Source organism: Tachysurus fulvidraco, chromosome 14 (assembly GCF_022655615.1).
Source record: "Tachysurus fulvidraco isolate hzauxx_2018 chromosome 14, HZAU_PFXX_2.0, whole genome shotgun sequence".
NCBI classification, from domain to species: Eukaryota; Metazoa; Chordata; class Actinopteri; order Siluriformes; family Bagridae; genus Tachysurus; species Tachysurus fulvidraco.
This window is the reverse complement of record NC_062531.1, coordinates 13,923,563-13,950,634: the sequence shown is the minus strand read 5'-3', so window position 1 is coordinate 13,950,634 and position 27,072 is coordinate 13,923,563. Positions and strand designations below refer to the sequence as shown.

At 36.0% G+C, this 27,072-nt stretch overlaps 1 protein-coding gene across 2 annotated transcripts; it reads right to left on the bottom strand.

Annotated features, from left to right (window-relative positions):
* Nucleotides 1-12,723: 12,723 nt before the first annotated feature.
* snx2 (sorting nexin 2) lies at nucleotides 12,724-25,717 on the bottom strand. 2 transcript variants are annotated; one of them, XM_027167430.2, is made up of 16 exons: nucleotides 25,514-25,717; nucleotides 23,216-23,330; nucleotides 22,533-22,669; nucleotides 21,955-22,024; nucleotides 21,189-21,232; nucleotides 19,848-19,989; nucleotides 19,679-19,757; nucleotides 18,949-19,024; nucleotides 18,342-18,455; nucleotides 16,384-16,477; nucleotides 15,337-15,542; nucleotides 14,836-14,979; nucleotides 14,244-14,255; nucleotides 13,340-13,420; nucleotides 13,078-13,149; nucleotides 12,724-12,962 (listed from the first exon to the last, which is right to left on the bottom strand). In XM_027167430.2, exons 1-16 carry the CDS (start codon nucleotides 25,622-25,624, stop codon nucleotides 12,912-12,914), a joined length of 1,548 nt encoding a protein of 515 aa, XP_027023231.1. In that variant the 5' UTR covers nucleotides 25,625-25,717; the 3' UTR covers nucleotides 12,724-12,911. The 2 variants fall into 2 exon arrangements, with proteins under 2 accessions (XP_027023231.1, XP_027023232.1); XM_027167431.2 differs by lacking the exon at nucleotides 14,244-14,255 and having other exon boundaries at nucleotides 25,514-25,715.
* Between the last annotated feature and the right edge of the window lie 1,355 nt (nucleotides 25,718-27,072).

Genomic DNA, 27,072 nt, shown 5'->3' with positions numbered 1-27,072 from the left:
CATACTGTAGGATTATGAGCTGCTGTTTATTTTGCAATTTAGTATATTTGAAAAAGGCAAACAATAATAATAATAATAATAATAATAATAATAATAATAATAATAATAATAATAATAATAATAATAATAATAATAATAATGCATTTTTATTTAGGTTCTAAATGTTCTAGAGGAAAATCACATACTTGAGGATCATTTTGATGGCAGATCCAAATAAACAAATGGAGGTTATCTTTTATTTAAAAAACAAGTCATTTGTAATATTTCTTTTTGCTCTTTTCCAAGTCAAAATGTAAGCATCTCAATTTGATCAAGCAAAAACAGAAAGCCATAGCAACTAGTGTCACAGTCCACTGACAAAATCAGTGCAGACTATGTTGTCCTACATTCCTGTACCAGCTTCCCTAAAAACCTGTGGACTCATGAGGGATAGAGAGAAAGAGAGAAAGAGAGAGAGAGAGAGGTGAGGTGAGGGGAGAGGAGCGGAGCGGAGCTATGCAGGGCTGATAGAAACAGTGATGGATTCCAGTTATTAGCAGATCAAAAAGATGGATGGCTCTCTGCTCCACCCAATCAACATCATCATCTAGATCTATTTAAAGATAGTCTTCGTGCTAATCAACTTATTTAAGCTGTTGATAATATCAGAGGCCAGAATAATCTGCTGTACCAGGCCTCATCCCCTAGATCGATAAAATCACTTGAGCCAGCGCAAACAGAGGTAAGTAATGACTATCCTGGTCATTAATATTATTTAACAGTCCTCGTCAGACTTAATGAAGAAGAAAAACTACCCCAAACCTGCACTGGTTCATTATGAAAACTAACGCAGCATAAATTCAGTGGGTTTGTATTGAAGACATTTAATTGTAAGTTATGTATAGCATGAAGAGACTCTGATTATATAGGTGGTGATAATAGTGCACAAATTATTTGAGACCCATAGCTACAAACTTGTTGAGCCACCCTTCGAACAGAACTATACAATTTGCTGTTTTTAAGAGGAAACCTGGAGGAATTCCATACATACATATGGAGAACATATTAAAATTACATGAGCTCTTGGCTCAGATTGGGACCCTGGACATATGAGACAACAATCCATTCATGCTCAAACATGCAGTGGTATTAATGAGAGGAACCAATTCCAAAGAACATTAAATGTGTTTTAAGCCAGTTCTATTCTAGCCTGGTCATTAAACTGTACAATTTATACAATTTAAATATTAATTATACCTTGGGTATTTTGTCACATTTACTTTAATAATACTGGTACACATAAAAAGTTGAATAATTCTAGATTTGTAAGTGCATTTGTGAGACCATGCCCTCAAGTAAATGACATTAGGAATAAACTGGAACTGGAACTGGTGCTGGATACGAAAAATTCTTTCAACTCAAAAATCAAATCTGGGCTTCATGACTTTCATAAACACTAATAATTATTTATTTTTCACAGTTATTTTTGACAGTATATACAGTACATTCCTTCAGATAACAGCAGCCAGTTATCTGAAGACAACTGCCCCAGGAGGCCATAAACTCAATATTCCCAACAAACCCTTTAAAACCACAAAAGTGGTTCTTTTGTACTTCTCTTCAGGCCCATCCTGAGGTAAGAGATATTTGGACAGAGAGCCAGATCCAGTGACAGTCATTAACAATGGCTGGGCCTGAATGAAGACAAACTGGAGACAAGCCTAGTTTCCAGTAGAGCTAAGCTGCTTACAAGATAAATACTCAGAGGCTGACCCTTCGGCCCATGATGAACAACCTCTCATGTTCCAAGCAGCCTTTGGCTACAACTCAGGGAGGGTTGGGGGAGAGGGGAGTATGAACCAAACCACTGGTCATAATACAGAAAGCAAAAGGGTTTCAAAGTTGAGGATATGGATAAGAAACTATGAATAGAGAGGAACATTGTGTAATGTAAAAAAATCTACATTTATTAATTTAAAAGAGGTGTATTCATTGTGTATTTAATTATTCAATGTTAGAGATTTAAGCACTTATGTACGTCGCTCTGGATAAGGGGGTCTGCCAAATGCTGTAAATGTAAATGTAATTAATTCATTTACAAAATGACTCATAACAAACAGGCCCTCAAGAAGCCTGTGAAATAAAGCAAGACCAATTGGAGGATTCATACAGTGACTAATGATCAATCGCATGTAGACTATGTTTTTTTTTATTATTGCTTTCCAAACAAAAGACCCTTGACACTGTATCTAGGCTGTCCCAATAGTGGAACCAAGGTCAGCATAAGGTCTATTGCCCATCCTAATTACAACCAAAACACAGGCAGCTCAAATGCCCTGGGGTCAAGTGAAGAAAAGATGTGGAGGTGCAAACAGCATGGAATAAAGCCGCAGATCTTTGCAGGCTTACTGAGAGTGGATTAGAGCTGATCCACAATATAATCAATGAATATATTTTCAAAAAAATCCAATTGTGGTCAAAAGGGAGCCAATATGTTCTATATATTCATTGTACTGAATATAACCTGGAAAATTACACAGATTTCAAAATCTGTCTCTTTGGGGAATATGGTCATATTGAAGATGCTGTAAGTGTGATATATAAATCACTGAATTGTCCTATAGAACCTTATAAATCAAAGGTCAGAGGATCTGCTGCTGATTGGTTGAATGTGTTAAACTACAAGCACAATTACAAATACAAAATATACAAACACAAAAAAAAATTAAGAATGCATTGAAAAAGAAAGCATAAGGGAATAGAGTGACCATCAGTTCTACTGTACATATAATATATCTCAACTAAGTATGTACAGAACCTTCAACTCAGATTCAGACAAAGGGATAATTAATCAACATATTTATTCTTATCCTGAAAATATGATGCACATTCTATCCATATATGTGAAGATGATTCTCTCATCATATAAAGGTTGTTAAAACAGTGTGTCCACTCAGCAAGAGCGGAATGATTCACCAGTATTCTCATCCTATCATTTAATCTATATAGAAGAAAATTCATATATATATATATATATGACTTCTATATCTTCTAATAAATTATCAACTTTACTAGACCACTTTGCTGTTGTCCACTTTACAGATTCTCCTCAGGAGCTTATATTGTAGGCTCTGGATAATCAACTTGTCTTCCTTTCCATTACAGAGCAAGAAAAGAAAGCAGAAGAAGAAAAGAGGGTTTTTTTGTCTGTGCACTCCTGCACTACATCTAAAAATAAGCTGATAGTAAAGGTTTCTTGCAGCTTGTAGCCTCCCGGCCCTTAACCTCTCCCAAAGTTGTAGATGAAATGTCAGTGCTGGACCCTCAGGTATAAGTTAGCAGCCTAACTGGACAGCGCCATGGTATGAATCACTGTCATTCTAAATGTAGAATCAGCAATTCCAGAGCCTTCCTATCTGGAAATGTAAAAGGGAGTAAGAGCTGCTCCAGGAGCTTTGCTATTGATTTTTCCCTCTGAACAAAGAGACTTTCGCAAATACATGATACATCATAATCATGTAATTTGTACCTTCGAGTCAACAAAAAAATCCAGAAAAAGTTGCCCTGTAAAAGTATTTGCTGTGTCCACAAACAAACAAACAAACAAACAAACAAACAAACAAACAAACAAACAAACAAACAAACAAACAAGCAATATGTATATATATCATATAAAAATACTATACAGTAATTATACATATTGTTACCATTTGAGATAACCAAATTATTCTATATATTTTTTGCACCTACAGTATAGTATACAGATTCTTGTTGTTCATATTATTCTTCTTGTAATTTTGCCTGTAATAGCAATTATTTTTGCAAAATTCTTTGAAATTGCTGGTCTTCGTGTGTGAGAGTGTGTGTTTGTAGCAATTCTTAGCTTTAGCACATAATTACCTGTGGTTCTCTGATATTTCTATATAATCTTTCAGTCTGACAGTACCGTAAAGCACCCTGTTCTTGGACGATACTCCATACAATTCAAAAATGCAATATAAATGCTGTGATGTAAAGAGGATAAAAAACAAAAATGAAAAATTCACTTTCTTTCCTGTTTATTATGCTGTTTTACCCCCAAACTGCCTAAAACATAGCAATTTCTCTCATGTAACTAGGAAACAAACAATAATGGTTATATACAATATTTGAATGAAATTTCCAAAAATTGCTGATGATATATCATTGCAATTATACTTAGAGAGTGAGAGAGTCAAAGAGAGAGAGAGCGAGAGAGAGAGAGAGAGAGAGAGAGAGAGAGAGAGAGAGAGAGAGAGAGAGAGAGAGAGAGAGAGAGAGAGAGAGAGAAAGAAAGAAGAAGAGAGACATACAGGCTGTCTGATCCTTTCTCTCTCCTACCCAGCAGACTTGGCAGTGCATGCCACACTGCATCACACCCAGTTTGCCTCCTTTTCCCAGACAGTCTGAAACACTTTTCCTGATCTCTTTCATCTTGATGTATTGTCAATATATAGATTGTTGTGCTCTCTAATTCAGTGAAAAATCTAGTTTTCCATTAGTCTCTGCCTTTCTAATTTTTGCCACCTTTTTGCCACGTGTAATTATTAAAGGCAGATTCAAGAAAGCAATTACTGAACTTAGAGTTTGTATCTTTGAAATCTTAATAAGCAGCAAGCTCTCGTCCTGGGAGAGCACAAGATAATTCGAAAGGTCTTTCTAGTTGCTCAGCAGAAGAATCTGGAGGGTTTTCCCCCATCTGTGCTACCAGAAGTCATTATTCCTATGCTTGAAAACATTACAATAAACTCATAAAGTCTTAATGTGTAATTAAACTGTAGTAAAATTATAATCAATTTGAGGATTTAAACCCATGTGCCCTGTTATTGTAATGTTGCATTGAGTTTTTTGCCTTTGCAGATATGACATTGCTTATACCAGCCCTGTAAATGTACATCAATATCACATCTATGAGACATTAACTATGCCGCTTTTGTTATTTTATTACCCTTTAGCTGTTATATAGCTGATGAATCATGAACCCTAATTATATATTTGCAACTCTTACTACCACAGTCTATATTTAATATCATTCAGAAAAAAAGTGCTTGGGGTCATCATCTGCTTTATTGCTGATGGGCTTTTTCCCTGTTCTAATGCTGCAAAGGGAAAACTGTCAAGCTAGTTTCTGACACACATTTGCATTCTTCAATGACAAGTGACACGACTGAAAGGCCGCAGAAAACTGTTTATTGATCACTGTAAAACTATTCAAAGGAGCAGATAAGGCTATATCTAAAGGAGCTTGCTTTCATGAAAGACATTACAGGCCTGTGGGCAGCAATAGACTTAAAGAACACAACTTCATTAAATCATGCCACTTGTATTTATTTCGCCGTAAAGGTCTTCCAGATTGGTGTGTATAGATTGTGATGGGAACAAGCTTAGTGTTCATCAGACCTATTAAGTGTTCAGTGTGGCTATTCATAATCTGTTGCATACTAAATGCCTGGGATGTCACGGTGCATTTACAGGGTGAGGAGCTGGAAAACGGCCAGCTAATGAAATGGGAGGAACTTGCAGCCAAAGCTGTTTGACACTGTCAGCTGCCCCCCTCTTACAATTACATCAATTCCCATTGCAATTCTGACCTTTTCATTCAGAGAACAAAGAAATTATACAAAAAGCTTTTAGATTAGGACCTCAACTGCACATCCATAGTGACTCCTACTTGAGAACACACAAAAAAGTCTTAAAATTCCTGAGATTTTTAAAGAATCTGTTTTAAACCTTGAAAATATTACACTTTCCATAGTAATACAAAAATTACTTGAATGTGTAATATTCGACTCCAAACAGAACACTATGGGGCTTTTAACACTGTGCTCAAGCCTGGGGTATTGTTGTGCTAATCCCAGCTTTTAACTTTTTTAGAGGTTCGTTTCACACTTTCAGCAGGATCAGCACCAGTTTTTTCTCAGGGTTATAGAACCCTGCAATGCAGTGCCAAATACTGTATGTACAGTGTTAAATTTTAAAGCTTGATGCTTAGCAAGAGACACACAATCAGAAATTAAATAGTCTATGCCTTTTATCATGTACTTTGTGTAGTCATGGAAACTTCTTATGTTGTGTAAGAACTACTTATGTCTTTCTTATGTAATTTTTTAAGGGGCTTAAAACAGCCAAGAAGGATTTATGTAACTGATGTGAAAGCATGAGACAAGCCATTATAAACCGGTCACACACTATATTTATGCAATCATGGTTGTTGACACCTCAAATATACAAATAAGAACCTTAACCCATGGTTTAGGAATGTACAGTGTGAAATGTCAATTTGTGAATACCCAGGATTAATTGTTAAATTGGTACAATATAATATGAGCAGAGTGGAATGTGAAACAAGTTTATCCTGGGTATAAAATGACCCAGGGTTGTCTTTCAAATGTGAAAAGCCCTTATGTTTCTGACCTGAACTTGCAAAAGTAAACTGAATAATAATCTGTTGTTTAATGCAGTAAACAGGCGACAGGGGCCTGTCAAAGTTCATAAAAAGGCCTATCAGCACCAATAATGCACCGGTCACAAGTCAGTAGCCTCGCTCTCAGGATGGAAAATCATTGATTAATGTCACATAGCTGATAGATTTATGTATGCAAATGCCTCCATTCAATCCCTTTGCTGCCATTTTAATTTACTGTGGCATTTGTTGTGCACAGGAACCTGTCCTGTCAAACAAGGTCAGGATTTTAGGGAAAAACCAGCAGGATAAATAGAGAGAGGATGTTTGTTTAATGTTGGGCTGGCAGTCATACATATTGACATAATGTTTATTCATTTGGATGTCAAGGGAGCTGACAGATACATGTGATATGAGATCAGAAACAAGGGCACAGTATTTCAAGAGATAACTCAGAGCCACTAAACCTTGAACTTGAAATAATAATAGTAATGTGATGGCTTCAAATGTAAGATGTATAGAATATCAATATTTGATTCATACTATGTATATGTTCAAGGTCTCCTTGCACAAGAGTCCATACTGCTCTGTGCTTTTTTAGGTATCTTTCCTATAGCGTATTGTGTTGTCTGACTGCACTGTCCTTTGTTTTGCACTGATTGAACTAAGATGCACATTATGCACTTTATTTGGCTAGGCTAACTTACTTTTTAATCCTTAGCTCTGCTGTGTTTTATGTAGCACTATGGTCCTTGAAGAACGTTGTTTAATTTCATTATGTTCTGTGTCAGCCATATGTAGTTAAAATGACAATAAATGCTTCTTGACTGAGATGCATGAGAATTATGCATACAGTAAATAAAAATGTTACAATAAAGACTTTTTATTCCCACTAAATTTCCAATTTAGCAGTTTAGCATGACAGGAAACATTTTATTCATACTCAGTTTTCAGTGCTTTTTTGCTTAACCATACAGTAGTTAAATTGGAATTACAGTTACACATACATGATCACATTTTTTATTCTTGAAGTATGCCTTCTGTATATCTGGCAAACCTATTTTCTCTTGCAACACTTCCATGTGCTGAAAACCTTTATACATATAGTTACAATAGTCTTTTTTCTCTTTTTGTACAATGATGAATGTACTGTAGTCCCTCATATATTTCCCCTTTCATACTCTTTCCATTTTAGTAGCTACTGTATATAGTAGTTGTAGCAAGGTTGTAGCAAGCACATGACTTTATTTGAAACCACAATGCAAAGGTTTTGATAGTTATCCTGATATCTGACTGCATTTGACCGGGAATCATGTATTTTATTAATACACTGGCACTTATCTTCTCTGTTCTTAACACCTTTACAGTGGACACTGCTAACATAAAAGGGCAACCACGTTACTTGTTACCCGGGATGACACCACAGTGTAAACCAGAAGCAGGACATTTTAACCTCACAAACACAGTGACAATTGTCTCCACAGTGGCCTTACCATCAAAGGGCAACCATGAGATGATCTGTGCAAGAAGACTGAAATTAAAACTCCAAAGCAAGATCAGTTGCTAAACTCATTTCTCATAAAGTGCACAAAATGAGCAGTCATGGGATCATCAGGGAGCCTGGCAGCTCTGCCATGAACAGATAAGGATAATGAATTAACAGCATTGGGGAGCTCCTTCCTTATCTCTAGTGCAGTAACATGACATGCACTTTTAACTTCTGAATCTGGTTGCTTTCAAGGTTTCTTCTTCATACTGTTGTTTCTGTATTGTTCATTAGGGATAACTAAAATAAGTTTTAAACGTTGTCATTTTTATATTCCTGTAAATCTAAGCACAAAATTAAATGTTTCCTTTGATAACATGTCTATTCTATTATACATTTATTTCACCTAAAATAAAGCTGAGTAATTATTTAATGTTTATAGTGGCTAAGAAAAGAGAGATCCAACTACAAACTCCTAGAAATGAGCACAGCTAGAATCATTTGCAAGCAAATTATATTTTTTGGGAGAACCAGCAGTGGTACACATGACAAACTGATGCAATTTCAGCAATGTCGCAAGAGTGGGACGATATTTGTCTCTTGCTAGTGTGCATTATTTTCAAGTTGTGCTCAACTTCCCAGATTTGAATCGCCAGAGGTCTGGGGGCTCTTCTCTTGACAGGGCACAAATAATTACCACACTCTCCCTTTGCTGTAGTCCATTATATTGCTCTTCTTATCTGTGGGGCCTGAGTTGCACTTGATCAAGTGAGGTCACAGTATTTTGACCACAACATAACACTGCTATTTGGAGATTTCATACAGAATAAGCTGGTAGGGTGAGTAAAGCAGGTTTTTTATTTTCCAGCCAACTCCACAAAATCCAAAACATAACCTTACAAAACAAGCTTGGACTTGGTAATATTTGGTGGAGGGAACGTCTTTGTCTCACAGTCATGCTTCAGAGAGTCAATGTATTTAAATGCACATAATCACTAAGGCTATTATACGTTGATTCTCTTGCATCAGGAGTTTTGTGTTCTATGCTTAACAGAGACATGGATTAAAACCAAATGAGTATGTAGATTAAATGAAGCACTAAATGAAGCTTGTCCACCTGGTTATAGTTATATACATCTGCCATCCCTAACAGTCAGGGGAAAAGGTGTTGCAGTTATTCAAGATGATAATCTAGGTGGCATGCAAAAATCTAGACATAAAAAATTCAACACGTCTGAAGTACTTTATACTAACATATGAAGTCACAAAAATAAGTCTACTGAGTTCCATTAATTGTTATTTTCAAACCTCTAGGGCCATTGTCTGAATTCCTCTGTGAATTTGCATATTTAATTTCAAACCTAGTTGTTTCTTTAGAAAAAGCATTAATTGTGGGAGACTTTAATATTCATATTTATGAGTTCGAAGACGCTCTGAGAACAGCAGTTGCATATTAGATTAGATTTAGTAGGTGTTAATCAGAAAGTAATAGGATCCACTCATAACGGAGGTCACGCACTTGACCTCAGTCTAACTTTCAGATTAAATATAGAAAATATAGTCACACTTCCTCACACTTATCCGGCTATTATCTTATTTCATTTAAAATACATTTTAGACGTGATATATGCAATTTGCCATGTCACTGTATTAAACGTACACTGCTACGTGTTAAACTCTCTGCTACTGCAGAGAGATTTTCCAATAATTTCCCAGTATTGTCATCCATGATTGGATCGCCTTCTGACAAATTCTATTTAATACTGTGAATTACCTAAAAGTAAAACCAATGTAGAAAAGCGCACGCCATTAATATGCAGTATCAATGACTTTATGAATTATTTCAGTGGAAAAATTAATACCAGACAGAAGAATCAGACTATTGATTTTAAAAACAAACAATAATATTTCTGATCAGTGCATAAAATGTTTTACTCCCCTTTGAGAGACTGATTTCCTTTCGCAAATTTTGAAGGTTGAAAAAAATTATCAACCTTCATACTAGATGCCTTACCTTCATGTATCTTTAAACTGGTTATACCATTAGCTACCGAACCCATTCTAAAAAACAATCACTTCTTCGCTTAGCACTGGCTATGTGCTGAAATCTTTTAAACTAACAGTTATTAAACCTCTAATTAAAAACCCATCATTAACCCCTGTCAGCTGTCCAACTATAGGACAATATTAAACCTCCCCATTGTCCCCAAGATCCTAGAAAAAATTGTAGCACAGCAGCTTTGCTCATACCTTCATAGGAATAATATTCATGAAATGTAGCAGTCATTATTTAGGCCTCACCATGGCACAGACAGAGCACTTGTTACAGTCCTGACTATAACCTGAGGGTATGAATACATTGCTAATATCTAATCCATGTTGCACTGGCTCCAAGGAAAAGTTCTCATTGATTATAAAATACTATTACTGACCTATAAAGCACTTAATGGTCTCGTGCAACAGTAGAGTTGCAGGCTATTTGGTAGTACATCAAGTAGTAAAGTAGCTACAGCAGGGGGCATAGCTTTTTCTTACAGAGCCCCACAGTTATGGTACAGCCTTCGGGAATCAGACACAGTCTCTGTGTTTAAGACCAGGCTAAAAACACATTTGTTTAGTCTAGCTTTTTATGAATAGCTTTTCTTGAGTACAGTAAAGGAGTAGATCTGGAGGGTTCATGGGCATAAAGTGTTTGGTGAACTGGGATGTCTGGAGGCTGTCAACGTACCCTTCTTGCAAGTTGCTCAGGTTTGCTGACTGGTTTGCATAATGTACATTTTGCAAATAATGTACAGAGACAATATACTTCTCTTTCTCTCTGTCGAGCAATATGCCACTGCTAAGCTCCCACTGTTCTATACTTTTCTATACTGTCTATTGTTAAAAGCCCTATACAAAATAAATTGAATTTAACTTAAGACATTTAAACTACTCAGCCTGCAAAAGGCATTTTTGGTACACAAATCACATTATACTGTTCATATTATAAGGCTGATTTCCAAAAGCATCTAACCATTAGAGGGTTAGTGCACAGCATCCAAAAAAGGACATGAATTCCACTGTTCCCAGGGTAGGATCAGTGGAATTCACCCTAAATGAAACACCAGTCAATAGCAGGGAATAAACAATGAAACAAAACATCACACCTCTAAGACTATAGTGCATTATATGACAACTCAGGGCAAAAAGATAGAATAAGAGAAGTAGTTTAAGAGAAGTTTAATCCTGGGTGCTTAATTGATATAGCTATTTACTCTCTTGTGCTGCAATACATACGTGATGTTTCCACAACCAAAGCAAAACAGATTCTGCTGCTTGTTTGTGGCCAAACACGAAAAACTGCACACAATGATTTCAAAGTACTGTATTATGCACGTCTACTGAAAACACCTGTTTAAAAAAAAAAAAAAAACAGAATCACGTCATTGCACATCCTTAATATTGTCATGAGAGACATTTCCACAACAGGCCAATAGGGGAGAGAAACAGCACTCCTTATGATGTACTTGCACAGATATTCTCTCACGCAATGTGCAATTCTGACAGCTTGTCAATATGACAGAGACCATGAAAAGGAGCATGCATCGGAGTTTTTGACAGCACTTTAAAGATGTATATGCAAAGTGAGGAAGGATTGTTTGACACTTCAGATCACTGATCAGTTCACAAAAATGTAAAGTCATGATGTGGCAGGCTTCATTGAGTCTTTAGATTCATAAGTGCTTCATTTCCCCCAGTGGAATTCAGATGAAAATTGTCTTTACATTTACAGGATTATCAAATATCTTTTAGATGATTTCAAGTTGTTGGAAAAATCTAAAAAAAAGGGTTTTAAAAACACATTCAGCCCAATTATTTAAAACACATTATTCAACCTCATTATTTAAAGCACATTAATTAAGCCTTGTTACACTGCTTCTGAGTAGTCTAATATGAACTGAAGAAAGCCTTACGCATTTATGGATATTCTCCTTAGAATCCTGGTTGTCCCATCAGCCAGAGGTGGGTTAGTGTACAGATGGTATTAAAAAATAAAATTCTCAGACATTGATTCTAAGCTTTAAAATTTCACTCAAACACTTAATTCATTCAAAATGAATAATTGGATTAATGATACATTTTATTAAAACATGCTTAAAAAGTAATTTACAGATCAAATTATAGAAAAAAGCCAGAAAACGAGTAATACTCGAAAAGATAAAAATAAATAAATAAACAGAAGGAAGAGTCAGTTGTCACTGGGCTAACGAGCCTCTCAACCATGTCATAACATTGAGGCTTCTTTGGTTAAATCTTGGAGATCCACCTTGTCCTTTGTGTATGTGAAGTTGAAATAAAAGACAAATATAAGAAGATACACCTGTTTAATACTGAAGTACATTCCTTTATTATCATGTCGGCATTGTTTCACAGGAATGTAAAGTAAAAAATAAAATAAAATTAGGAAAAAAAAATCTGCTGTAAAACAAAAGAATCATCTAACATTTGTAATTGTTTTTAATATTTTAGGCTAAGAAGCCAAAATATGTGTGTGTGTGTGTGTATGTGTGTGTGTGTGTGTGTATAACAGGATGTACTGTGTACTAAGTACTACAGTATGTCGCGGTATTTTGTGTACAAGATCAAATAAGAAATATCATAATAAACTAATGTATGTTGAATTTGTTCATGGGATATAAACGTAGTGCTTAAAAACACATTGCCCTGTGTGAAAAGACAATTATGATGGACTTTAAAATAGTGCTTGGACATTTAAAGATGGAGCAGTAGTGTATCAATAAGCAGTAAATGCAATACCACTGCCCAGATGTCTCTCCTTCAAGAACAGAAGAAAGACAAGTGATCAATTTTAAGACAGGAAAAAAAAGTATGTACTTAGGAATTAAAAGATTTATAGTGTTTTATTATAGTGTTTTTTAAGTGGTCATTATGTCCATGCATCTGCACTGAATGATTATGTTGTACATAAAAATTAAGAAAAGAATAGCAATTGGCCCCAGTGCTTTTGCACAGGAGTTTGCCCACTCATGCTATAGCTTTGGCTTCAGGTAAGAAGGCTTCCCAGTACTTTATCAGCTGAAGTGACAAAGGAAAACAGAATTAAAACCATCATAGAATAAAAGATTTTAAAAAACACACTAAACTTTAATACTGAATGCATCATATTACCCAAGGTATTAATGATTCTTACCTGCTGCTGTGTATGTACAAGTGATTCTAGGTACTTAATGATGACAACTTTGAAGTCCTTCACTCTTTGTTTCTATGAGAAACAGACGGTCAAGTTATTAACATGATAAAGACATAAAATAGCATCAAAATAAGTCACATAAAATAAGATTCTTATTAAGAGTGTGAATGATACTAAAATGTTATTCTCAGTTTGATACATAATAAATGCATAGTAGAAACATCATACTGTCAAAGTAGAAATCCTCAACATATCGACTAACCTCGAATCTCCCAACTTCCCGGCGAATGTTCTTCGATATCTGATCAAAATCTCTTTCTCCCTGCTGTACTTTAGCTTCCCACTAAAACAGGTCAAAAGAGACAAGAAAACCACCATGCTGACCGATTACACCAGACTGTGTGGATATGAGTGTTATATAAATGACTTTACAGTCCCTCCAGGATTTCATGATTCTGCATTCACAGACCCTGCCACAAAAGCCAAAGCCCTCTTCGATTTGAGTGCATTGAACATACAGCTATTAGAAAAAGTAATTCTCTATGGTTTGTTTTAAATGAAGAAACCTGTGCTAGAAATTTTGGCAATAAGTAACGTTCTGCAGTGCAAATTTCAAAATTCTTGCAACTGCAAAATCAAATATTTTTGGTCGGAACAACCACAAAATATTCTGCAAAATCCTGGAGAGACTGACTATATAAAAAGAACGTGAGAGAAAGAGTGAAAGACAGAGAAAGTGTATACTGGAAAGTGTTCAGATTTTGGATCATTTGACCATGCTATACATAACAAGATAAAACCTTTGACATACAGATGGCATTAATAAAGTGGTGGAATATGTTTAGTGATAAGCCACAGGAAGACAAAATGGAAATGATGAATATCACATTTTCCCCATTTAATTATCCCTCCTATATCTAAAGCTTCCAACAAAATTAAGGACAGGACAAACTCAAAAAATTAAATATCATCAACCCACAGTTGATGTTAGTTGATAAACTGTTTATAGTTATACTGATTATTAAAGCTACACTTTTGTGTTACAGCATGGCTCGTTATTGGCATGGAACTGTTTCTCATATACATTATGCCAATGCAACACACATTAAAGGATCAAATCTACTGATAAAAGGAGAAAACAAAAAAATCAAAACCAAGGGTCCTACCTCCTCAATCTCCTTTGTGGGGCATGACGGGGAAAATGCAAAAATTAAAAGTGCCTGATAATGTTCTGTGTGGTTAAAGTAATCAATAATTTATGAACTCTTATTAAGCGGAACAGTGGTTTCAGTGGAGCTATGAATGAATTAAAGCAAGAGAAAGCTTTATAATCATCAACACTAAGTTTCTCAGTAACACCAAGTGTTGATGCTGAAAACAGACCTGGGGCTTTTCTTTCTGACAGAAATTTTAACATTATGTTTCAAAGCTATGATAAACTTTTTGCTATGTTGGCAATGAAAATAAACAAATTCTACAAAAATTATATATATATATATATATATATATATATATATATATATATATATATATATATATATATATATATATATATATATATATAGATAGATATATATATATATATATATATATATATATAAAATATATATATATATATACAAACAAATAAATAAATAAACGGTGCATGACCAAGTGATGTAAAATGTCATTCTGCTCAACTATCACAGAAATTTGTTTTATTTATGCTTACATTCACTTTTTGTTTTATTTATTTAGCAAATAGTGCCCATGTTATACCTCCTTTATTTCATCCTTGGCCTGCTGGAGCTTGTCGGGCTTGTTGGCATACTGTAGCTTAGCCTCAGCTTCTCTCTTCCGTTGCAGCATGAGCTGAGCATCCTGCCATTTGGACCACATTTTCATGCGCTGGTCAAACACACCCTAAGGAAAATAAATAGCTATAAGCGTGAGCTTTAAAGGGGCTATTTAGCTTTAAATGGACCAGTTGTGATATTTGGATCAGAGCACTCTTTACTGCATGGACAAATCCATAAAGCCTGCCTTTTCCTAGAGAGCACTTATTGCCTTGCTTAGACATGAATGTCATTGGCATTAGAAAATTATACTTTTGTATATGTTCATTAATAGTTAAGGTTTAGTGGATTTTAAATAGGTCTCATCAAACTAGTTAATACATTTATGACCTGCTAATAAGCAATGTTCTGTGAAGCACATCACCATAATTATCAGCATGCTTCTGACAAATTCAGCAGGACCAGAAATATTATTTCCTGTCACCTTCACAGCTGTGATAAGTCGTACGTAGTCGCCAAGTAGCTCAGAGAACACGCAGAAGTCGGCATAGGCCTGTTCTTGGTGCAGCTGATCAATCTTCTCCTCCACCTCAGCAAGCTGCGAAAGGGCCCGTGACAAAGCTGTGTGGTCCTCCGAATTTCCCAGCATGGCGGCACTCTTTGCAAACGATGCAGTGTTCACCGATAGCTCTGGGGATGGGACAAATAAAGTGACATAGACTGGGTTTACAGACAGAATGGTTAAGTAATGAGAATAAGGCCATGGCCATGTTAATCAAGGGCAAGTACTCTCCGATTTGTCTATCAGAGTAACCACAGCTCACTGGGATTTAACTGATCAAAATAATGATTATACAGAAATGCAGTGTAATACAGCGCAAGAAAATCTGCTAAATAGCTATATGCCCAAGACGGTTTTCAGTCAGCCTTGCTATTTTGAATATCCAGTTGTAGTAATGTGAGATGAAGTCATTTTATTAGTGCTTCAGCACTGCTGAAGTCCATCTGAAAATGGGGCAAATGGCCATGACTAACTATAAATAAATGTGCAAAGATCACCTACTTCGCTTGATGTTAATTCAGTTCATAACTATAAATAAGTACAAGTTTCTCCTCAGAAAATGTATATTTCATGCAAATATTTTTTGTAATAATTCTTCAAGACAGTAAAAAGTGCTGTTTTATACTCAAACATTACAGTGTTCAAACTCTGCAAGCATTCTAATGGACTGTTTTTATGTCAGTCAGTAAATTATTTCGTTTTGCTGCATTGCAATAGCAACTTTAAGCATATTAAAATGATATGCTATTCTACTGATTTTTTTTTATGACTCCATATTCTATATTTCTATGAGAAATATAGACTACAGAAATAAAACAAAATATTTACATATCTTCAGAATTATATTAAAACAAACAATTCTAAATTTCATCTACACTTTTTGATATTTTTTTTAATTTCTGTTAAGACTTACTTCCAAAGGTCTCAATATAACAAAATAATTTGATAATACAATAATTATAATCTTACCTTTCCTATGAAAAACTAATGATTCCACACTGGCATGTAGTTTTCTGAGCTGGATGTCGAGATTCTCAAACTGCTGTTGTTTCTCTTCAAACCACTTTATATAAAGAAAAAAAGGAAGTCAGAAAAAAGGAACTATATAAATTATGGTCAAAAACTGATCTACCAGCAATACACTACTAAACAGAAATACCACAAACTGCAAAAAGGTCAGTGAGGCACCAGATAATTAAAAATGTGATTTTCAAAATGATTTAAAGGTCAAAAACTATAAAAAGTTGCAGTATTGTCCAGAATATTCAGAAGTACTAGGTATAATTGTATGTCTACAGTTGAATCTAAGGGTAGGAAACAAATGCTTTCACATTATGTCTCTCTCTGCCTGTGTGTGTGTGTCTCTCTCTCTGCCTGTGTGTGTGTGTGTGTGTCTCTCTCTCTGCCTGTGTGTGTGTGTGTGTGTCTCTCTCTGCCTGTGTGTGCGTGTCTCTCTCTCTGCCTGTGTGTGTGTGTGTGTGTCTCTCTCTGCCTGTGTGTGCGTGTGTCTCTCTCTCTGCCTGTGTGTGCGTGTGTCTCTCTCTCTGCCTGTGTGTGTGTGTCTCTCTCTCTGCCTGTGTGTGTGTGTCTCTCTCTCTCTGCCTGTGTGTGTGTGTCTCTCTCTCTCTGCCTGTGTGTGTGTGTCTCTCTCTCTCTGCCTGTGTGTGTGTGTGTCTCTCTCTCTGCCTGTGTGTGTGTGTGTCTCTCTCTCTGCCTGTGTGTGTGTGTGTCTCTCTCTCTGCCTGTGTGTGTGTGTGTCTCTCTCTCTGCCTGTGTGTGTGTGTGTCTCTCTCTCTGCCTGTGTGTGTGTCTCTCTCTCTCTGCCGGTGTGTGTGTCTCTCTCTCTGCCTGTGTGTGTGTCTCTCTCTCTGCCTGTGTGTGTGTCTCTCTCTGCCTGTGTGTGTGTGTCTCTCTCTGCCTGTGTGTGTGTGTGTCTCTCTCTCTCTGCCTGTGTGTGTGTGTGTCTCTCTCTCTGCCTGTGTGTGTGTGTGTCTCTCTCTCTGCCTGTGTGTGTGTGTGTCTCTCTCTCTGCCTGTGTGTGTGTGTGTCTCTCTCTCTCTGCCTGTGTGTGTGTGTGTCTCTCTCTCTGCCTGTGTGTGTGTGTGTGTGTCTCTCTCTGCCTGTGTGTGTGTGTGTCTCTCTCTCTCTGCCTGTGTGTGTGTGTCTCTCTCTCTCTCTGCCTGTGTGTGTGTGTGTCTCTCTCTCTCTGCCTGTGTGTGTGTGTGTGTGTCTCTCTCTCTGCCTGTGTGTGTGTGTGTGTCTCTCTCTCTGCCTGTGTGTGTGTCTCTCTCTCTCTGCCTGTGTGTGTGTGTCTCTCTCTCTCTGCCTGTGTGTGTGTGTCTCTCTCTCTCTGCCTGTGTGTGTGTGTCTCTCTCTCTGCCTGTGTGTGTCTCTCTCTCTGCCTGTGTGTGTCTCTCTCTCTGCCTGTGTGTGTGTCTCTCTCTCTCTGCCTGTGTGTGTGTGTCTCTCTCTCTGCCTGTGTGTGTCTCTCTCTCTCTCTCTGCCTGTCTCTCTCTGCCTGTGTGTGTGTCTCTCTCTCTCTGTCTGTGTGTGTCTCTCTCTGCCTCTCTCTCTCTCTCTCTCTCTCTCTCTCTCTCTCTGCCTGTCTGTCTCTCTCTCTCTCTCTCTCTCTCTCTGCCTGTCTGTCTGAGTCTCTCTCTGCCTGTCCTTATGTCCGTCTACATGTCTGCCTCTCTCTCTCCTGTGTGTGTGTCTCTCTCTCTCTCTGCCCGTCTCTCTCTCTGCCTGTGTGTGTCTCTCTCTCTCTCTGCCTGTGTGTGTGTCTCTCTGCCTCTCTCTCTCCTGTGTATGTGTCTCTTTCTCTCTCTGCCCGTCTCTCTCTCTCAAGTGTGAGGATCTTAGAATTCAAGCCAGAGAGCAGCTCATTAATTCATCTCATTATTCAAGTCCGAAAATCAGCCCCTTACCGCATCCGATTCATTCATCTTGATTGTCATTTTGTTGACAGCATCGGCCGCTTTGTTTACCATCCTCAATATTCCAGCCCCACTCAGTGCCTGGGTGCTAACTGCTCGCGGCAGCTAAGATAAAATGACAAATAAGGGCAAACAAACCAGTTAACAGGCCAGGGCCTGGACTGAATCCCACAGGGAGCTTCATTCCCTCTTGTCTCACCTACACCACAGGCTTAAACCATGAAAAGCCTGTGGATTTCTCTACTCCCATACATTTTAATGCTCAATTCAATTTAGTGCATTTCGTCCCTAGAAAATTCTCAGAGGGCCGACGGGCACAAATAGCTTTCAATTGCCCTCGGACCATTTAGCCTCATAAAATCACTAGGGTTTTCTTTTACAATTACATTAATGTAGTTTCCTCAGGAATGTGGTAATCCACTAGAAATAACCTAAGAGTTGACCTTAAGTATAAAGGACTCATTCAATGATCTAAGCAAAGGTTAGGCAAAAGTATTATATTTACAAGATATGAAATGTGAGAAAAACAAATGAGGAAAAACTAGAAAGAAACTCAAATTATCACCTTATGAACATTTAAAGTGATCACGATCCATACCTCTGTGTTTTCCAAGAACTGAATGACATCAGGGTCTTTTAGCAGAGCAGGATGATTTACTGTTCTCATCAGATACCTATAAAGAGTAACACAAGATCATTTCTGTATTTCAATCCCAAAATTAAAAGAATAATTTGTCCAATATGTTATCACCAGGTGAATAAACCTACAACTGAATTTCTCAAATTTTAGACAGTACAAAATATAAAACTATTTCTTGAGTCTTGAAAAATCTTATGTGAACTACGTAGAAATTAAGGGGCTTGGCAATCAAGATTCAGTTCTTTAACAAATGAAGTCTATAAGCTGACATCCAGGAGCCCTGTCCAAGCTACTGACCTTCACATCAATCAATGGGCTGATAAAAAGGGCAGAGAAATGTCAGCGCCTCACTTAACTTTAAGTTTTATTCGATTCATCAGACAGCGCAAAACCAGCAGCACAGCGGAAATCGTACAGGAGTACAAAGCGGGGAACGTGTTCACTCAAGAGAAAACTGCCAGCATAAGCCTGCATTGAACACTGACAGCAAGAACCCTCCTGAGCTTGGTGATAATTATTTATCTAATACTTGTTGGTTAACCTTTCGTCCACAAAAGACCAGAACATGAATGCTCTTTCCATTTGAATTGTTTTCATGTTTTAAAAAAAAACAAAAAAAAAAACGATTCAGACAAAGCTTGCTGTGTGAAGTAGCAGAAGAGTCGTTTCTTTTCTTATTTTAAAATACCTTTCCAAAGCAGCTCTTCTTTTCTCTACAAATTCTGCAGATGACAAGTCCTCTTTTCCGACCTTGACTTTTGTCATTCCTGAAAAGGTTTAAACACATATGAAAGGTGCATGAAAGATCACGTGACTCCTTCAAGAGCAAAACAATCTCCACTTCTTTTTAAACATACCCACGATGCTTTTCTCTGGTGCCGGAGGGACTATGTAGCCAATGTGCATGTACTTAGAAGCCAGTTTGCTATGCAGACCCAGGAAATCACTGAATCTCCTTTTCACAGAAAACTCATTTCTGCTGAAAAGGTTCAGGGATGTCTACAAAAAAAAAAAAAAGAAAGAAAACAGAATGTCTATGTACAACCCTTATTTTCACAAAATCTCTCATGTACTGTACAGGGGGTTCCAAGCCTCTAGTCCTAATTGTAATTTCCAGATGTACATTTTAAGACTACTGTAATGCTTAAACATTTCATTATAAAAAATATTTATTGCAAAATAATATATTATTATTATTATATATTAATAATATTTATTATTATTATTTATTAAATAATTTTTATTGCAAAAAATTGCAATGGTCATGTTGAAAATCATCCATGCTGGCACAATGTGATAGGCCTGACGTATACTTGAAATTTTTGCAAGTAGCTTGGACTTCATGTGTGCACGCAGAAGCAGCAGAACGAGTGGTCTTGTGTACATACTTGCCCTAGTATCTTATGCACATCTGGAGGAAGCCAAATTTACTGTGATTGGAACGTCAAAGGCAAAACAATCTTGTCAGTTTTTCAAAGTCAAACTGTGAAATGTTTAGTGATTTCATTTCATTTAAGGCAACATTAAACAGACAGATTAGTAAAGTATTTACTAACTTACTAATATTTACAGTTAGTAAATAATTAGAATTTACTAATATTTACAGATTAGTAAAGTATTTACTAATCTAGGAGATCCAGAAAACTGGTCAATAAACCAGGGCTTTCACTAGGTTTGAATAAACTATATCACCTTTGATATGCAGATAAAATTATCTGATCCAGAGAAAGTTGGTAAGTTTTAGTGTTATGCTTAGAGATTGTCTGCCTTTCATGTAGCCATGAAAGGCAAAGACAAACACTAAGCATAACACTAAATCTAGTTAGCACTCAAAAACTAGAACCGTACCCGAGTATGTGAATTTAGACACAGGGCTAGTTTATATAGCAGAGTTCATTTTAATCACAGAATACTCACGCTAGCCTTGAATCTCAGGATGAAAAGATTCAAATAGCATGTGCACAGTTCATTTAAATGTATCTTGAACAAATACGACTCCTAGTAACATTTCAAAATACAAAATCTATTTTCATAGTTCTATACAAATTTCCAATAATTTCTATTTAATTTTTAATATAAATAAATGAAAAAATGAGGTAAGAAATGAGTTCTTATTGCTCCTATCGCATTAGGAAATCAAGGAACCACTAAACTAGAAACCCCTACTGCACAATAAATATTAAACACAAAATGCTCACCTTGGTGGACACTTTATATGCCATATAAGCATTCATTCCATCACCTTAGAGAGAAAAACAGTGAGATTGAAATCTTCAGGATATTATTATTTCACAGTGTTGATTTTGCTGATTTACAACATAAATTACATAAAAATAAATCTCATTACCATGCATTGTTCGACTTTATGATATAATCAGAAACTACTCTGGCATCCTGCTAGTGATTTCAGACTAAGTATTTTTTTAATAATGTTATAGTACATTGTGCTAGCAGACTAACTCAAAACTGACAGCTTTCTAACAACATTATCTTAGCTGACGGCATGTATGATTAAAATGTGTTTTGTGCTACTGGCTGGCTTTGTTAATGGGTCAAACATGGTTATTTAACGATTGTACATATCCCTAAATGAGTAGTTCCCAGCCCTGTTTCAAAACATTCCTGCCCCAACAAGTCCACAGCTACTCAGGAGGGTCTGTTAATTAACTGTTTAGTTGAATCCAATGTGTATTAGAGTGGGGAAAACATCAAAATATGAAGGTAGATGTATTTGGGGCCAGTGCCCTAACGGATGCATTTCCCGAGAGGGCTAGAGACCAAATCCTATACCTGATAGCATTTGAAAAGGTCTATTGATTTCGCAATGTATAGCACCCCACCACCACCACCCCGCAAACCAGCTACCCCTACAGAATGGCCTCAGGAGATGAAAGCTGCTACAGATGCCAAAGGGCTTTATAAATTCTACAGCAGTGTACAGAGAGATAACTCTGCTAAACTTACCCACTTTCTCTGGGTCAGATACTTTTATCTGCATATCAAAGGTGTCCCCCTTCTCCTCAGCTTCTTCATCCTGTAAAATAAGAGGTAAGTTACTAGGAAATCAGCCTCCACCTCAAAGGGAACCAGGGATAGGAAATGAGTCTGCAAATTACTAGGAATTACAAATAGGAAATGGGTCATCCAACTCAACACAATAGTGCTGAGAAGTTAAGAAAACCTGAACACAGTCACAAAGACACTGTGAAGCTTACTTTCTACCAAGTCTAAAAAGAGAAAAAGACTGTATAAGAAGCAACAATGCAACGCAATATCAATTATGACAAGTCCTTGTTTTTTGAAACAACCACAGTTGCAGTGGAACAGGCCACACTTTAAACTCATATAAAAACATTTAATATTTTTCTATTCATTTGCACAGTATTTTTTTTTACAATTATTCAATAATAACAAAAAAAACATAATACAGACAGGCATGCTGTTTATTCTATTCAATATGTATGTTCTTCGACCATTACTTATGTTTATATAACCATTTAATTGAAACATTCACTATTGAACTATATTACAAGATGCTTTACCTCATCTAAAGACCCAAAGTCTTCGACTGTAGGAGTGATGATTCCTGTGGGAGTGACTGGTGTGATGGCAGGAGAAGGGCCATCAGATAGGATGGGTTCCCTCTCTGGACTGTCCAAAGGCACTTCCTCTGTTACTTCTTTAATGAAAGTAGGATAAAATTAATCAAATCTATCATACAATTCAGTTATGTGACCAGACAGATGTGACCAGACAGATATACCAAGACATTAACAACATTATGCTTTATCAATATACATAATTATGAAAAATCACTTACTGTGCAGCATAATGTAATATAATAGCCTACAGTAAAATAATATAAATCATTATTATTAGCTTTTTAAACAAGGTTAAGTGACCACAAATAGATATATCTGTAAGTACAATTTTATAACATTATGTATGATCATCATACTACGAATTTTCCATCACATTCTGCCATGAAAATCAAACACAACTCAAAAACAATTATATTGTTTAACATACTAATAAATACAATCATTCAGCTATAGCCGAAATATCTTATGCAGTAACTCAAGTCAACAGCTCAACAAATATATCAACAACTCTAGGTTATGTTCTGTGTGGGTGCCAAGTCCTAATAAAGAACTTACTTCACTCAGACCTCAATGATCTCACATTACTTTACAAACACCACATCATTCAACCTTAAATTATATACCAGGAAAGAGGTCCTCTTGGTCATCATCTAATAATATTTCTTGTTTAGGTCCATTGGTGTTTGTGCTGATGTCTTCTGCAGGCAAGCTAGCTGGCTCTGGAGATATGGATCTGGACTGAAAACAAAAGAAAAATGTAAATATAGTTGTATAATTAACATGTCTGTTAACTGGCTAACATTACACATTATAAACAACAAAGAAGCTCTGTAGTAATTGAAAGTACTTTTCATAAGGGGAATTCCATGGGCAGACTGCTCACCAGCTTTCAAGATCTCAGTAGTATATCTGAATTTACTCTGAGGTTATGTCAAGGAGAACCAGAACTAATTAGTCAACCTACAGTAGTACACTTTATTCAGATATCAGTTGCGCCTGATATAGATTTTAAAATACTGTTATTGAACTGCCTGGTACAGAGTATACCAGACTTTACACACTGACTGAGCCAGCTCTGTAAAGCATATACTGTACAGTATATTCATTTTTCCAGTTATGCCTCAGTCACTTTCTTTTTCTAAAATTTGGAAATAATGTTGCACAATTCACTGGAAGTTCAGTACTTCTATGCTGGTGTATTATGACTAGACAAATCAAAGTGCACAATCTAATTTGACTCAAATGAACTACAAGTTCATATATGTAGCTTTGTAAAGATTGCGTGCCAAACAATTTCATTCCAACTATCCAAAAGAGTAACAAAGAACATGGAAATAAATTACTGTTCAAACATAAATTTAGTGTTAAAAAGTTACAAATTAAAACATAAGCTGAATATTAAATAAAGGTAGATTTGGGATTTTTTTCTTTTTTTTTTTCTTTGTAATTTTCTTTTTTCAAATCCAATCTGTGCTATTATGGTAGAAATACAAGCCATTATTTAGGCCATGCAAAGTTTTCCAAAGTGGTTCTCAAACTCGTTTAGCTACAGTGCCTCATTACGTTACACAGTATCCACTTTAGTAAGCCACGTCTAATTTTTTAATTTGTAATTAACAACGATATTACTCTAAGAAGATTGTTGTTACATTCAATTACAATGCAGATTCTAGCAGCTCTGTAATTGTCATATACTTACTTATGAAATGAATTTTAATTCAGTAGTGGTTCTAATCATATGATATACATTTCTGTAAATTTTAAAACATGTAAATTTTAAAATGTTACCGTAATATTTATATTGAAAAGACACGCTCAACCTTTGATAGTACCCTTGGGGGTAAATCTACTATTTATGCTCAAAAACACTAGCTAATCATTTTATCTTGAAGATATTATACAGTTACAATGAAGATATGATATCCAGTAAAAATGTGGTTACAGACTTTTATGTCCTTGGTCTGAAAAACTCTAGCAGTTGATTACATAACACACAAGAGAGGACAGTTAATGTTCACACCCAACATCCAGCAGTACTGCAAACAGTCTTTCTGTAAACAGTCTTTAAAACATACTGCTTACAAGTAAAACTTTTTACATGATGAATGACAATAAGCTCAATCAGAGGACAGGCTTCACACCTCTGAACTTTCCCCCTCCTCCTTTTCCTTCCTTCCTCATTTCTCTGCTCCAAAACTGCTGAGATGGTGAATTCTTTCACCAGATGATATCTTGTCCAAGCAAACTGTAAGATTGTCACATGCTCTGCTGCTGTCACCTGTCTAGTCCTACCATTAAAGGTCAAATTATAGGTGTAATTAAACTGTTCGGAGTATTTACTTAAATGTATGAAGGCTTGCAGTCACTCCAACTGAACATTGTTCACATAATCATGTCCTGAGGCATCATTTTCCAGTCATGTCTTCTGAAAGATATCTTTCACCCATAAATAGTTCAATTTAACGGTCAAAACTAAATAATTTTACTTGATCATATTTTGGTTATAACATTTTTAAGTCACTCTGAACATTCAAGATTCGAGGTGGTTCCTTTAAACGGATGTATTATTAATGTTTTGAGACTGTTCACGTCAAACGTATTAGTTCGACGTGACACCATTTGTAATTGTAATACTCCTGCGTTACTAGCACGCAGGGTTGACGTTCATGTTTGACACCCGCGCATGCGCATTAGTATTGCTTGTGCTAATGCATATAAATGAAATGTTGTTGACTTCGTTATAATTGCACGAAATATGACTTGGTGAACAAGAACAACCGAGTAAATTAAATACGAAGCTTCCGTATATGGCAGCAAATATAGTTTCCATACGTTTGACAATGTGTCCGTTGACTTTCTTAGAGCAAACCGTTATGCTAGCTATTGGTTTGAGCAGCTAGCCACCTGGCTAATGTTCCTACCTGTTCTATTGTAGTGACGGCGCTTTCAAAAAGGTCTTCTCCATCCTCCACTTCTATAAAGTCTGTCTGTCCTGCATCTGCCAACGGTGGGGGTTCCCTCTCTTCCGCCATCTTCTCCTAACAGTAATAACGGTGAGAGCAAACTCTGTGATTAGAGACAGGAGGTTCCCAGGCTGTCATGTGATCCGCACGAACAATTCAGTCTTATGACAGTTGTGGCGCTTTCATTGAAAACACGCTCCGCCCTAAACAACATACGCCATAATAACTCTTTATTCGACTCTAATTTACTTCATTAACATAAGATAAACAAATAAGAGTACAATAATACTAAGCATTTAGGGGACCCAAAAGACAATGATTAGGGAACTAATATAGTGGCCCTATAACTGAATCCTTCACCCAAAACATGGATTCAGTTTTTATAAAATTGTAGAACTATTGCCAAATAGTTACTAGTATAATACTAGAATAGTAACTCACCTATATACCTGCAGCTACTTTTAATTTTCAAGACAGTTCTCTTTCAAGACGGGTACACTGTGAGATTTTAGTGTTATACTGCTTTAACTCACCTGATATTGAACAATAATTAACCCCCAAGAAGCTGACTGAAGTGTGTTTGCCCAGGGATAAGGCAGTACATAGAAAACATACAATACATACAGTTAATAGAAACAGTATTTTTAAAGGAAATTAAATTAAACAGTATACTTGTAGAAACCATTGTTTTTGGTTCTAATACTAAGTTTCAGTGGTTTATATCGCTTTGAATATTTCCAATTACATGACAATATAGATATAGAGGAACTTTTTAGGCAACTACAGACAACAAAAAAAGGATATGGGGGAAATACGTGCAGATTAAATAGATGATAGTTAATTACATCTATTTTTAACGGATAAGCTTTTCTTAATAGGTGACTGTGTTAGGTAGATTGCTCATATTATTCTGATGTGCCTTCAGCCGCTTCAGCAACATGCTGAGATCTGAAATTCTATAACAGTGAAATTGGTTTGCACTCAATAAATATAATGAATTCACATATTATCATATAATTAATTGAACCAACTGTTATTCTATTATTATTATTATTATTTATTATTTAATATTATATATCTATTATTTGTTGCTTCATAATCATCAGTTGCACACACACCTGAGCCTTTTGTTGTGTGTTGGTTTTTACTTAGTCTGTTTTTTGGCTTCTATATCTGGATATTACATTTAAATATATCTAATATTAATCTTGAATTTTTGTATTATATTATTCTTTGTATTAACTTTTATACATTTTATGTTTATGTTCTGTAAAGCTGCTTTGAGACAATGATAATTGTTAAAAGCGCTATACAAATGAATTTGAATTTGAATAATAGGGAATTGTACTTAAATTTCAGCATTTACTTCTTGTGAATGACTTCTTATACAGAGTTTCGTGAACAAAAATGGTCCAAAATCTAAAATTTTCAGACATTTATTTATTTGCAGTGTTAAGTATACGAATCATTAGTTGCACTGCATATACCATATTAGTATGCTGGTTGGAATCACAAGC